This window comes from Polypterus senegalus, chromosome 11 (genome assembly GCF_016835505.1).
Source record: "Polypterus senegalus isolate Bchr_013 chromosome 11, ASM1683550v1, whole genome shotgun sequence".
NCBI classification, from domain to species: domain Eukaryota; kingdom Metazoa; phylum Chordata; class Cladistia; order Polypteriformes; family Polypteridae; genus Polypterus; species Polypterus senegalus.
In genome coordinates this window covers 8,996,290-9,009,892 of record NC_053164.1, presented here as the reverse complement: position 1 = coordinate 9,009,892, position 13,603 = coordinate 8,996,290, and the positions used below count along the sequence as shown (strand labels likewise).

The 13,603-nt window shown below is 43.1% G+C and overlaps 2 protein-coding genes across 3 annotated transcripts in view; one reads left to right on the top strand and one right to left on the bottom strand.

Moving 5' to 3' along the window:
• Positions 1-1,855, top strand: part of LOC120538650 (immortalization up-regulated protein-like) — a 33,715-nt gene extending 31,860 nt beyond the window's left edge. For both annotated transcript variants that reach the window (XM_039768036.1, XM_039768035.1), the window contains exon 4: positions 1,690-1,855. In XM_039768036.1, coding sequence (XP_039623970.1) covers positions 1,690-1,794 — 105 coding nt within the window. In that variant the 3' untranslated portion in view covers positions 1,795-1,855. The remainder of the gene's footprint in view (positions 1-1,689) is intronic.
• wdr62 (WD repeat domain 62) overlaps positions 1,856-13,603 on the bottom strand; it is a 188,952-nt gene continuing 177,204 nt past the window's right edge. The window contains exons 30-33 of the mRNA XM_039770094.1: positions 6,768-6,851; positions 3,893-4,831; positions 2,926-3,017; positions 1,856-2,832 (exon numbers count right to left, since the gene is read on the bottom strand). Coding sequence (XP_039626028.1) covers positions 2,578-2,832; positions 2,926-3,017; positions 3,893-4,831; positions 6,768-6,851 — 1,370 coding nt within the window. The 3' untranslated portion in view covers positions 1,856-2,577. The remainder of the gene's footprint in view (positions 2,833-2,925; positions 3,018-3,892; positions 4,832-6,767; positions 6,852-13,603) is intronic.

Genomic DNA, 13,603 nt, shown 5'->3' with positions numbered 1-13,603 from the left:
AGATGTTGATGTAATCAGTTGTGCAGTCAACAGCCTCTTCAATGTTCTCACTATGTGACCCTTGCAGGATATCCTAGTCCATAGTTCCAGTCTTTCAGAGCCTGCTCTGCCTCAGGGGACCACTTCCTGAATGATTGTGTAGTTGTAGGTAGCGCCCTCACTCTTGGTTTGTAGTGAGGCTGAAGCAGAACCAGGTTATGATCTGCTTTCCCAAGCGCAGGCAGCAGGGTGGCGCTGTATGCGTCTTTAACGTTTGCATACAGTAGGTCGATAGTCCTGTTTCCCAAAGTGTTACAATCCACATACTGGGAGAAGGCAGGTAATGTTTTGTCCAGCGTCACATGGTTAAAAGTCTCCAGCGATTAGCAGAAGCGCCTCAGGGTGCTGCGTTGTAAACAATAACAACAATCACGTGTCCAAACTCTCTGGGCAAGTAATAGGGACGCAGACTTACGGCCAACAGTTCGATGTCCTTGCAGCAAGTGGAGATTTTAACGTTTACATGTCCTGAGTTGCACCACTTTGTATTGACATAGAGAGCGAGTCCTCCTCCTTTCTTCTTTCCGCAGGTACTTGCGTCTCTGTCCGCTCTAACTGCGCTAAACCCGGGTAGCTCCACGTTAGCATCTGGGATGGTAGTCATTAGCCACGTTTCACTAAAACACAGCAAGCTGCATTCTCTGTAGGTTCTGACATTTTTCACCAGCGCAGCCAGTTCATCGATCTTATTTGGTAGGGAGTTCACATTTCCCAGGATCACAGAAGACACTGGAGGTTTATAGCGCCACTTTCTCGCAAGTTGTTTGGCTTTTATCTTAATGCCAGCACTGCTGCCCCGATATTGTCTTCTTACCTCATCAAGTAAATAGGGAACCACACTGGCACAGGCCTTTGTTCTCAGCGCTTGAAGTTAACTACCTGAATAGAAAAGTCTCGGTGTGTAAAACTCCATCTCCAAGCAGTAAAAAGTGTCCAGAGAACGAGTCCACATAAAAGAAAGTGGTAGGAGTGATCAGAGAGACAGAGAAAAAGGTAGAAAAATAAAGTCATACACGGAGCTGTTGGAATGGCTGCCACTCACTGTGGTGCCGGAGTCATATTCAACTATAAGTTTTAGTTAGATTGGGAGACTGAATCACAGACTTTGGGCTCTGAGATATCCCTAGTGGTCACACCCTGGCTAATCCACATCTGTCGGTGGCTCCCACAGCAGATCATCTGTCTCCATCTGTCCCTGTCTTTTACATCATTTTCTGCCACACCGACTGCTTTCATGTCCTCCCTCACCACATCCATAAATCTCCTCTTGCCTGGTGTTTCCATTCTCCTGATGTATCCCTCATTTCACCTGTGCATGTGCCCAAATCATCTCAATATGGCCTCTCTCACTTGGACACCAAACTGTGTTGTCCCTCTAATGTACTCAATCCTAGTCCTGCCCACCCTCGTTACTCCAAGTGAAAATTGTACAAGCTGCTCGATGACGGAGAGCCACCAGTCGGCCATCAAAGAGCCCTGGCTTCGCATCCAGGGCTCTCACTTTAACTCGGCCCACCGGGTCGCACAAGCCAGTGTGGTCTCAGTGTCGGTCTCAACCCTGGGTAAATCAGTGGGAGTTGCATCAGGAAGGGCAAGTGGCAAGTGGATGAGAAACCCCCTCACTGATCCAGATATTTCATTCTCTTTCAGCACAAAGGATGCCACAAGGAGAAGGACAAAACACACAAAGTGAAGAAAGAAAAGAAAAAGAAGGAGAAGAAAGAGAAAAAAGAGAAGAAGGCTGAAAAGCACTAACATGGCTTACCATGGATTTACATAAATAAATAAATAAACAAGAATCAACTGAACAAACAAACAGTGTAAAGTGCATCCTTTAATAACAAACTTTACAAGTTAATGATTTAAAAAAACAAAATAGACAGCAGAGCTGATTGCGCTCCGACACTTAAAACAGGTAACTTACCGTTTAAAATTAAAAACCAACCAAAAGGCTTTATTTCTTTAAGAAAACCCAATAAGGTAAAATTTAAAAACAAAAATGATGACAACAACAAAACAAATAACACACTAAACAGTTTTTCTTTTTTTCAATAGTGGGAATGAACACATAAACATGTCTTCTTTGTAACTGTTCATTTGAAGATACAACTCGGGATTTCTGCTGTAAACTTCACCACCGTTAACTCCAAACCGGCTGCAGCCAGACTCGTCCGGTCAGACTCGACTTTCAAACACGCGAACAGACGCCAGACACGCGCACACACGCACACTCGTAAAATACAAGCAGGCACACGTAAACAGTTAAAAAAAAAAAATCGAAATAATTGCACAGTTATCTCTTGATAATAAATAGATTAAGAAAAATATGAATGAGATAAAAAGGGGAAAAAAAGTCAAAATTAACGGAAGAAAGAGAAGTCGATGGAAAAAAAAAGGAAACACAAAATTGTGTTTCTCTACCAGCTGCTATTTTCCCCAAAAGCGTTGTGTGCGCAGAGCATCAAACCGTGACAAGTGCTGCTGGGGAAACAATAAGCCGCTTGAAAATGTACAAGGTCCACTCGTCGTCATCGTTTGTCAATTGTATTCCATCTTCTTCTCCGTGATCTTCAGGAGCATTTCTGAATAGCGTTCCAGTAAGGCTATAGTCCTGTCATCTTTCAGCTGTCGCGTGGGAGACGGCGACGCTTCCTCCGTGTGGCGGCGAGTGCAAACGGGGAACGCCTTCCCTTTGTCAACCACGTCCAGCTCCCTTCGTGCGGCCAAAAAGGCGTCAGTCAGGATGGCCTTCATTTGGAGTTGCTGTTCAGGACTCTCGCTCGCAGAAGACACCTGCAGGAGGGAGAGTGTGAGGGGTCAGTCGAATATCGATATTTCAATTTATATTAACTGTGTTATACAAAGGCGGGCGTGGGGGGAACGTACCTTGCCATACAGGGACACGGCCCGCTGTAGGGTGTTGTGGAGCTCGTTTGCTATTTGTCTGCAGCTCTGGAGACTCACCGCTTCAGGAGGATCTAAAAGGAAAAGGGGAAGGTTATCCAAACCGAAAAAAGTGGATTCTGAAACCTTCGCTTATTTCACGTTTCACTGTACGGCAGACTTGTTGTAAAATCGTTTAATTTTACACCAAGCAACACTCAGTACTCCATAGAAATTTAATCAAATGTATTCCAAACAAAAACCTGAAAGCCACTCTCATATAAAACCCAAATGAGTAGGGTGTTGGTTGTCTCCATAAAGGTCCTCTGGAGTTCAGCCAGAACGACCATCAGTTTTCTTGGTCACCTCTCTTCCTAAGGCCCTACTCCCATTATTACAGAGCTTGGTGGGGTGGCCAGCTCGAGAAAGAGTTACAGTTGTTCCAGACTTCCTCTATTTAAGACTCATAAAGCCCACTGTGCTTTTGGGGACCTTCAATGCTACAGACATTTTGTTTTTGTCGCCTTCCACAGAACTTTGTTTCGACACCATCCTGTGTTTGAGCTCTGCAGGCAATTCCTTCGACCTCATGGCTCGAGTTTTTGCTCACCTGTTAGACCTCCTATAATAATAGACAGTTGCGTGACTTTCCTAATCAGACCAATGAATCGAATGGACCACAGGTGGACTCCAAAGAAGGTGTAGAAACATCTCAATGATGACCTGAGCCAAATTTCAAGTGTTATAGCAAATGTTCTGAACACTTGTGTCATTGAGATATTTCAGTTTATTTGTAATAACCTAGAAAATAAAATCTAAAAACGGAGTGTTGCTCAATGAGGGCCAAATGAATTTACATGATTTTAGCAGAAGGCTGCAACACAGCAAAATGAAGAGGTCTAAAGACTTTCTGAAGGTACCCTTAGTGGCGTTTAACAAGTGGGTGAATCGTCTTACACTTCCAACTTACCCGCTACACTGTGCGCCATCCTGTCAGGCCCCTTATTGCATTGCACATCTGGCTTGTCAGATTCCGATTTGTCACAGCTGGAAACCAAGGTGGCAGACGCTGTTGGTTTGTGCTCCTCTGACAGAGGAGTCTGCGCTTCTTCTGGTTCTGTGGTACACAGTCTGGGCAAAGGCGAACAGATTCCTTCTCGAACTGGGCTCGGTTCAATACCGGCGACCTCCCTTGTTGCACAGGCTGTGCTACAGGTGACATCTTTTGCCGCCGGGATGGCTATACTGTAGGTGACTTCCCTTACTGACGGACTGGCCGTGCTGCACGTGACCCCTCTGGTAACTGGGCTGGCAGGAGAGGCACAGATGGTCTCTAGAACACTGCTTATGTAACTTTTGCCCTCTTTGCCCAGTGATCTCATCTCTGTTGGTGTTGCCAAGGAAAGGGAAGGCTTAGATATGTCAGAGTAACGCTTTGGTCTGGCTTTTGCGATTCCCACGATGGGTGGAGAGGACATTACCGCCTGGTCAGTTGAGCTCATACAAAGATCGAGGTGCAGACCGGCTCGGGCCTGGTGGTTCCCCTGTACCGTTGCTACCAAAGATTCACAGTCTTGACTGGATGCAGGGCACTTTTTGGAATCGCACTCTTTACTCGATACAACTTCTGGTCTAACACACAGATCCAAGGTGGACGAGGCACGGCCTTTTGAATTCAAACCATTTTTAAACTGCTCCTCCGCACTCCTCGCATTCAGATTTTCTCCCATGGACACACTGCGGGACATCTTGGCTCTAGAACTTGCCGTTGTCCCCATGTAGCTTTGTCTGCTCGATTTAGCTGGATGACTCTCTTTGTTCTGAGTGTTTAGAGATTGTCTCCTTGTTGCCGAATTGGGATCTTGGGCTGTTGCTGTTGATCCTTGGGTTCCTGTTGCTGAAGCTTCATCTGTTTTAATAAATAAATAAATAAATAAATAAATAAAATAAATAAATAATGAACACCCACCAGCAGTCAGAAACAATTCTGAGCCACCATTCTAACTGCAAAGACATATAAAGCACCAGCCGCCACCAGACCAACAAATCATTTGTGTGACAAACAAAATGAGAAAGGTGTGCAGCATCAAAGAATGAAGAACACGGCCTACTTTCAACAAGTGCTCATCTTCACCACCCACTGCGAACCCACGGAGGAATTAGGGACAAAACCCAAGTGATCTCAGGAAAAGACCACCATATAGTCATATGAAAAAGTTTGGGACACCCTCTTAATTCTTTGGAGTTTTGTTTCTCGTTGGCTGAACTTCCTTTTAATATCTGACATGCCTTATGGAGACAGTAGGATTTCAGCAGTGACATTAAGTTTATTGGATTAACAGAAAATATACATCATAACAAAATTGAACAGGTGCATAAGTGTGGGCACCCCAACAGGGATATGACATCAATATTTAGTTGAGCCTCCTTTTGCTCCTTTGAGCCTCTAGACGCTGTCCTCCTATAGCCTGTGATGAGTGTCTGGATTCTGGATGGAGGTATTTCTGACCATTCTTCATACAAAATCTCTCCAGTTCAGTTCAATTTGATGACTGCCGAGTATGGACAGCCTGCTTCAAATCATCCCATAGATTGTCGATGATATTCAAGTCAGGGGACTGTGACGGCCATTCCAGAACATTGTACTTCTCCCTCTGCATGAATGTCTTTGTAGATTTCCAACTGAGTTTTGGGTCATTGTCTTGTTGGAATATCCAACCCCTGCGTTACTTCAACTTTGTGACTGATGCTTGAACATTATCCTGAAGAATTGGTTGATATTGGGTTGAATTCATCTGACCCTCGACTTTAACAAGGGCCCCAGTCCCTGAACTAGCCACACAGCCCCACAGCATGATGGAACCTCTACCAAATGTGACAGGAGGTAGCAGGTGTTGTTCTTCCGCCATGCAAAGCGCTTTTTGTTCTGACCAAATAACTCAATTTGTGTCTCATCAGTCCAAAGCACTTTGTTCCAAAATGAATCTGACTTGTCTAAATGAGCATTGGCATACAACAAGCTACTCTGTTTGTGTCGTAAGTGCAGAAAGGGCTTCTTTCTCATCACCCTGCCATACAGATGTTCTTTGTGCAAATTGTTCTGAATTGGTGTATCTGTACATCATTCTACATCTGCAGCGAGATGTTCTTGCAGGTCTTTGGAGGTGATCTGTGGGTTGCCTGTCACCATTCTCACAATCCTGCTCATATGCCGCTCTTGTATTTTTCTTGGCCTGCCAGACCTGCTGGGTTGGTTTAACAGCAACTGTGCCTGTGGCCTTCCATTTCCTGATTCCATTCCTTACAGTTGAAGCTGACAGTTTAAACCTCTGAGATGGCTTTTTGTAGCCTTCACCTAAACCAGGAGACTCAACAATCTTTGTTTTCAGATCTTGAGAGTTGCTTTGAGGATCCCATGCTGTCTGTCACTCTTCAGAGGAGAGTCAAAGAGAAGGAAGCACAACTTGCAATTGACCACCTTAAATACCTTTGACCACTCATGATTGGACACTCCTGTCTGTGAAGTTCAAGGCTTCACGAGCTCATCCAACCAATTTGGTGTTGTCAGTAATCAGCACTGAGCAGTGACAGGCATTCAAATCAGCACAATGACAAGGGGACCCACATTTGTGCACAGCCAGTTTTTCACATTTGATTTAATTTCATACGATTAAATACTGCGTCACTAAAAATCTTTGTTCGGAAAACACAGCAGTACTCAGATGTTCCTAGGAAATGAAAGACATACCACTGGTATCTTTATTGTTGAAAAGAGAGTCAATTATTATGCAGGCTGAGAGGGCTTCCCAAACTTTTTCATGTGACTGTAAACGTAATACAAGTACCTCTGTGGGGATTACTGCTGGCCACTGGAGTGGGTTTTGGTCTTGGTGGCCTGGCAGTGGTGAAAGAGGAGCTCCTCCTCCTCACTGTTAGCAAAACACAACAAGCTTGAGGTTAGCCTTCTGTTTGATGTATCACTTCATTGTGCATTGACTTCTGATTACACCAAATAAATATTTAAGAAAGAAAGAAAACGCTAAGAACATTACCTCACACGTAGGACCTTTTCTAGAAACTGGGAAGAGCTAACCGTCAACTAAGTAACCATCTCCTGGGCAAACTCTGTTTGTGCTGTTAGGCAATCTAGCACTTTTACGAGGGTAAATCAAAAAGGCAATTTGAAAATTACACAATTAAGCAAAAGGATAGGCGTGGATGCAACACAACACTTTCATGATGGCTAATGGGTAGTTCGAACACGCACATCATTAGGGTCAAATGACCATGGATGCTCTGCTGTAGGACTGCATCACTGTTAATCAATCCGCCGTAGTGAGACTTCTGCGGGCAGAGGGAGTGAAACCAGACAAAAATTCACCAAAGGATGTTGGCTCAGTACAACAGCAGGACTCAACCAAAAGTTTGAGTGGGTAGAACGGTTTACAAGTGAGAAGAACAAGTGTAACCGATGAAGCTCAATCTGGTTAACCATCAACATCGTGCCCACAAACCCACAATGACATGGGGAACGTCTTTACTGGAGAAGATCAGTGGATTACGTTGTCTGCCAATGCGTCACATTTGAAGGATCTGCATGTGCCGTGTGCTTGATGACCATAACGTTCATACAAGATGGACACCCTGACAACTTACGGATCACAAGCCAACATCCCTGACCTTGGCTTCAACTGCAACAAATTTTTATTTCTATGGCACATTTTCATACAATGTGTAGCAGTGCTACTAGTAGTTAAAACTGCATCTCCCAGCAGTCCCTGCAGGGGTCATTGGGGTCATAGCTGGTCAGAGGGGTTTAAAAGGAGGACTGGTGTCCGAAAGAGGGAGAAGTGTTTTATGGTTGTCGTATTTTGTGTTCCGTGTACTTGTTTGGCTGCCTGCCTTCTGTTAATGGAGCCATATTTAGTCAGCTGTGTCCTGGATTGTTTCGTTGTTGGGGTCTGGATCGTCTTCTGTCTACCTGTGTGCTGAGGACTGACAGTGGATTCATGGCTTTCCTGTAAGTGTAGCAGCGCTCCTGAACCATCCGTCCCGTCTTCACCCTTACAGTGTCTACCGCTAGAACAGCTTCGTCATTCCCTTCCAACGTACAGATCTCTGCACTTACTCTCGTCATCTCTCACTACATCTAGTGTGATTTTCCATGGACTTTGTTGTGTGGAGTTGTTTGTGTTTATATGTTTAATGTAATTTCGCTGTAGGGGTACTGGGGTGGTATTATTGTTTTCGTTTATATTATTTAATTTCATTATATTCTTTAATTGTCGCTAGTTCCCAGTCTGCTTTAGTTTGTCTCTATTGTGAGTGTTTGCGGGTCGAGCCAAGGCTGGGAGGGTCCCTGGGGTCCTCTCTAAAAATAAATAAATCGACGGTGTGAATCTTAGCGGTACCGGACTGCTACAAAGGAATGTCCCTCCGAGTGCTTTACACAATATAAAAGAGGAGGTACAAGAGAAAAACAAAAGAGCAAGTTAGAAATAGCTACATATAGCTAAATAATGAACGAAAACAATGATAGAGAATCAATGTGCGCTTACAGAACTCCGACACAAGTAGTAGAATCGTAATTTGAAGATAAGATTCTTAGGTCCATTAAGACAGACAGCAGAACTCTTCACTGTGCGTGTTCAAACTACCCATAAGCCATCACAAACGTGTTGTATGGTGTCTTCTATCCATTGCGGTGACTGCGTAACTGTTTGATCTACTACTGTAAAAAGTGTTCAGATCCCAAACCTTTTTGTCATAAAGGATTTTTATATAACCTGGCACTGTTTCACAGCATCTATACCCCCCAAAAAAGAAAACATTCTGAAACTAAAAGCTGTAGGCATCAGAGGTGACGTACAGAAGTGGATCTCTAGTTGATGAACTGGCAGGAGATAAGAGAAGACGAGGATGGAGTGAGGTCATCAGTGGAGTCCCTCAGGGGTCTTGTCCTTGAACTCTTGTTACTTTTTCTGATTTCTATTAATGACACTGATTCTGGTATAGTTTGTAAACTTGCCAAATATGCAGATGACACCAAAACTGGAGAGATGGCAGACACTGACGAGGCAGCAAAATGACCTGCACAAGCTTCAGAACTGGACGAACACCTGAAAAACTGAGTTTAAGGAAGAAAAGTGCAAAGTGCTACACGTAGGCAAAAAGGAACCTCAATTATAAACACAAGATGGGAGACAACGTCCTACAGGAAGCAACCTCTGAAAAGGATTTAGGGGTTTATGTTGACAAAACATTTTCATCGACTAAGCAATGCAAAGAAGCAACTAAAAAGTAAAATAAAACGTTAGGTTATCTCACAAAAAACTGTTGAATTTAAGTCAAAGGACGTTAAGCTCAAATTATAAAATGCACTAGCAAGACCACATCTGGTGCCTTGTGTGCAGTTCTGGTCATCACGGTACAAGAAAGACATAGCAGCACTTGAAGCTGTGTGGAGAAGAGCAACCAAGTGCATCATGGGACTTACGGACATGTGCTACTGTGACAGACTCAGAGAACTGAACCTGTTAAGTCTTGAACAGAGGAGACTATGCAGGGACCTCATCCAGGTCTTCAAAATACTCAAAGGCATTGATAAAGGAGATCCAGCAACATTCAGTTCAGCTTAAAGGTGAATCTCACACTTGAGGACATCAGTGAAAATGAAGGGGAAGAGCATTTAGGACTGAAGTTAGGAAGGACTTCTTTATGCAAAGAGTTGTGGGAATCTGGAACAAACTACTAAGACGTGGAGCTGAAGCAGAAACCTCGACAATCTTGAATAGAAATCTGGAAGAGATTTTGGGACAGCTTAGCTATTAGCTAAACAGATGGGATGGATGCCTGAATGGTCTCCTCTTGTTTGTAAAATTCTTATGTTTCTTACCCTTGGGTTTAGGGAACCACCAAGAAAACCAGAAAGGCTTGCATATGGTGTTTATTGATTTGAAGAAGTCTCATGATAGAGTGCCACGTCAAGAGGTCTGGAGGTGCCTGAGAGAGAAAGGAGGACCAGGGAAGTGTGTGAGAAATGACCAGAATACGTAAGAGGGAGTGAGGACTATTGTAAAAAGCAGTGTTGGGGTAACAGACAAGGCCCCACTTACAGTAGGTCTACACCAGGGATAAACAGGTAGGCAGAGAAATTTCTTGAATCGCGGGCTGCGTTTGCATCGCATTCTCGTTTTTCAAAGTGTAAACCCACAACAAAAGACGAGATGAAGCGTGCTGTGGTATTACAAATAGAAATGGGACAGAACTGGTGATAACTTCAGGGAGCATTGGTCCAAACGTGCTTTGTCCCCTGGTGGCTTTGGACAGGTTATGCAGCATGGTGATAGGTACGTGCTGCTGCAAAGTTTTATTCACTTCTGTAATAAACAGAAGCAAATCCCATGGGGTGAGCCAGGCTATAATGCCATGCATAAAGTTCATAAAGTTTCAGAAGATGAAAAGAGGTGACAATACGGTTTTGGCAATGACTGAAATTGGCTGCTTTGAGCGAGTTCAGACTGCGCAGGACTTTGCTGTGTAAAATGTATGTGATATGTATGTGAAATCATACAGTATGCACACTCATACAACATGCAAGACAGTAACATTTGTCAAAAGTAAATATTTCTTGTTGATTTGATATGTTAAACAATTGCTTTGTGTTCTTTTTTAAAAAGTGTTAGTTTTTGGAAAAATATTCAGCCCTTGGAGATAAGAAAAAAAAAATTAGCCCTAAAAGAGTTAAGTCCTTACCTCTTTGATCAGGTTATGGATGTGTTGACTCGTGGGATGTAAAGATCAATCCCCCCGATGCAGGCTTTTTACTAATGACATTGTGTTGTGTAGCACAAGAAAAGGGGAAGAGGAGAGGAAGTAGGAAAAATGGAGAAATGGCTTTAGAAGATAGAGAATTGAAGATAAATAAGAAAAAGACGATGACGACGACAGAATATACAAGGTCTGTCTATTACAAGAGTTCCCAAAGTGGTCGATATCGACCCCCTCGGGTCGATTTGAACTTTCTAGGGGTCGATAGTTTCAATAAAATGGGAAGAGAAAGTGAAGGGGGGGAAAAGTGGAGGTGGACTGATAAAGTAAAAGAAGATCTCAAGGAAATGGGTCTGACATGGGGAGGAGGTGCAGGACGGAGCTGAATGGAGAAGGTTGATCAAGTACAGCAACCCCACACAAAAGTGCGAAAAGAAGAAGAGGAGGAAGGAGGGGGCGCATATAACTGACTTTGGTGACTGGCACACTAAACTTGCCCTGTACAGGCCTTGTGATGGGTTGGCTCCACTCTTGCATTTAATCCTGATGGGACACACTTAAGCCTCCATGAGCCTGAACTGGTATAACCAAGATGAAAAAAATGAATGAATATGCAAAAGATGGACAGTCGACACCACACTCTTGGTGTTTTGTAGCTCACACGATTACGTGCTGCATAGTTTCAGACACCAATCCTATGACAAAAACACTTTCACAGGCAGAATAAGTCAAATAAAACCAGCAAACGGGTTCACATAACCTCCATTTGAGGAAGGAACTCGCCTGTAGGAATTCTATTTTCCGAATCGTTCATCTCCTCAGTCCCTGAAAGCCGCTGGAGATTTGGCTGGAATTGTCTGCCTTCATCCTCAGAGAAATTTTCATTAAATTCGTTGCAAGCTGATCAGTAAATCCACAAAGTCTGTGGAATGAAGAACCCTCCCATGTGCTTGGCAAATGTGAAATTATAGGGCATTTATTCATTTATAATAATTTTGCTTTCTATTAAAGAAATGCAAACATATTAATAAAAACAAGACCATTTCCTAAGTTTACTATGTGCAATTGGATCTTTTACTGTCTCTGAAAGTCAAATTCAAATGCCCCCTTTTACCTACATGGACTGGAGCAGCTCCATACTTTCATTTCATTCTTAACTCTTTCAGGGGTGATGCTGACTTTTGTCAAAAGCAGGAGTTGACGATGGTAATCGACTGTAAACTGTGACAAAACCAACCGTTACGTTGGACTCTCGTTGTTAGAAGGAAAGTTAGATTCATTGGTTTGACCGAGATTCCCTGCGCTCACGTGAGTAGCAAGGTGCACACAACGGCAAAAATGGCACTGACATCTGGCGAGAGATCAACGCGAATGTGAAAAGCAAAATACTCTGTGGACGACGTCTTGCCTGTTATCTCTGAACTGGACTATGACTTGTCGGACTTAGATTTTGATAATTGTGATCAAACACGATTGTGAGGTTCCAGCTTCAGCTGATTGGTCCCCAGCTAGTCATGGTACTGACAATGTTCGCCAGGGAAGACTGCCAGTTAACAATGACAAGAGGTAGAATCCAGATTGTATTGTTACTGCCATGATCTCAGCCTGGCAGCAAGCCTTTCGCTCATTCTTGCCCAATTGGCAGCTACAACATGCAGCGACAGACGTTTCATTTTGATTTCTGTGTGAAAGCATCAGATTTTGGAAAAAATATTCATCGCTCAAAGAGTAAAACAGCAACCAGACAAAGTTCAAACTTTGCTCCAGCATCAATGAAACACAAGTAGACTTCGGTCTGATCTGCAGTTATACTCTGTTGGCTGTGATCAGCATCAATATTTTGCATTGCTCCATCTACGGTAAGGTATTTTGTAATGTATTTAAGTAATAAAATTAATTTCATTTTTCATGCCTTCAGAGGGTGCAGAGCAAATTATCCTTTAGCAAGTGCCATGCAACTGAGGCAACAGATAAGCTGACAAGATAACTTAACACGGGAGAATTTAAATAGAAAAAACAAACAGGCAGGAAACAAAGCATGACAGGGGTACAGCTCATCTGAATTGACTCCACTAAACATTCTGGCGATCCACCATCAGGAATAAATAGCGTAAATAAAGAGTACATTCCACAAAGTGCTGGTCTCCCTGGACCCAAGTATAACAGAATATTTGCCATTTTCCAGTACTTTGGGGAAATTCAGAAGGACAAGAAAATGGCAAATATTATCCCTCTTATATAAAAAGAAGGATCAGGCAGATCCAAGCAGCCATAATGGCCAGTAATGTTAACGTACATCAGAGGTAAACTAATGAAACAAATTAAGGGAAATCTGGAGAAACCCCACATGCATTTCAATCATAAACGTATTCTCCCCATTCTGAGCTGGCTTTGCGAATTGCACTTTGACATCTCTCATAATTGGTTCATTTGAAGGAACATCACAATTCATTACGTTTTGTGCACTTTGATGGTTTCTTGGCTTTGTTTGCACTTGCACTGGTCAAAGAGGAGCCCCCAGAAATTGAAGTAGGCCTTGAACAGTGAAATGCCAGGAATTGTTCCTCTTCTGTGTTCACACATGTCCATGACGGGACAACTTACCAGTAAATTCAGGGCATAACCTCCAAGTGTGAATAGAGCTCAAGACAAACCTTACCGATAATTTGCACGGTAATAAGGGATTATAAAAGAATGATCCACAAGAAAAGCAGCATCATAGGACCTTTCCAATAGATTAGGGATCGAAACACTTCATACCTCCTATTCATTACCATCACCTTTAATATCCAAGAATAAGACGAAAAATGTACTTAAAAACATTTACACCTACACTCCATTGTGCAAAATCACTCAAATCAAGAGCTGGTCCACTAACAATTCTCAAATTGAAATTTAACAAATGTGATTA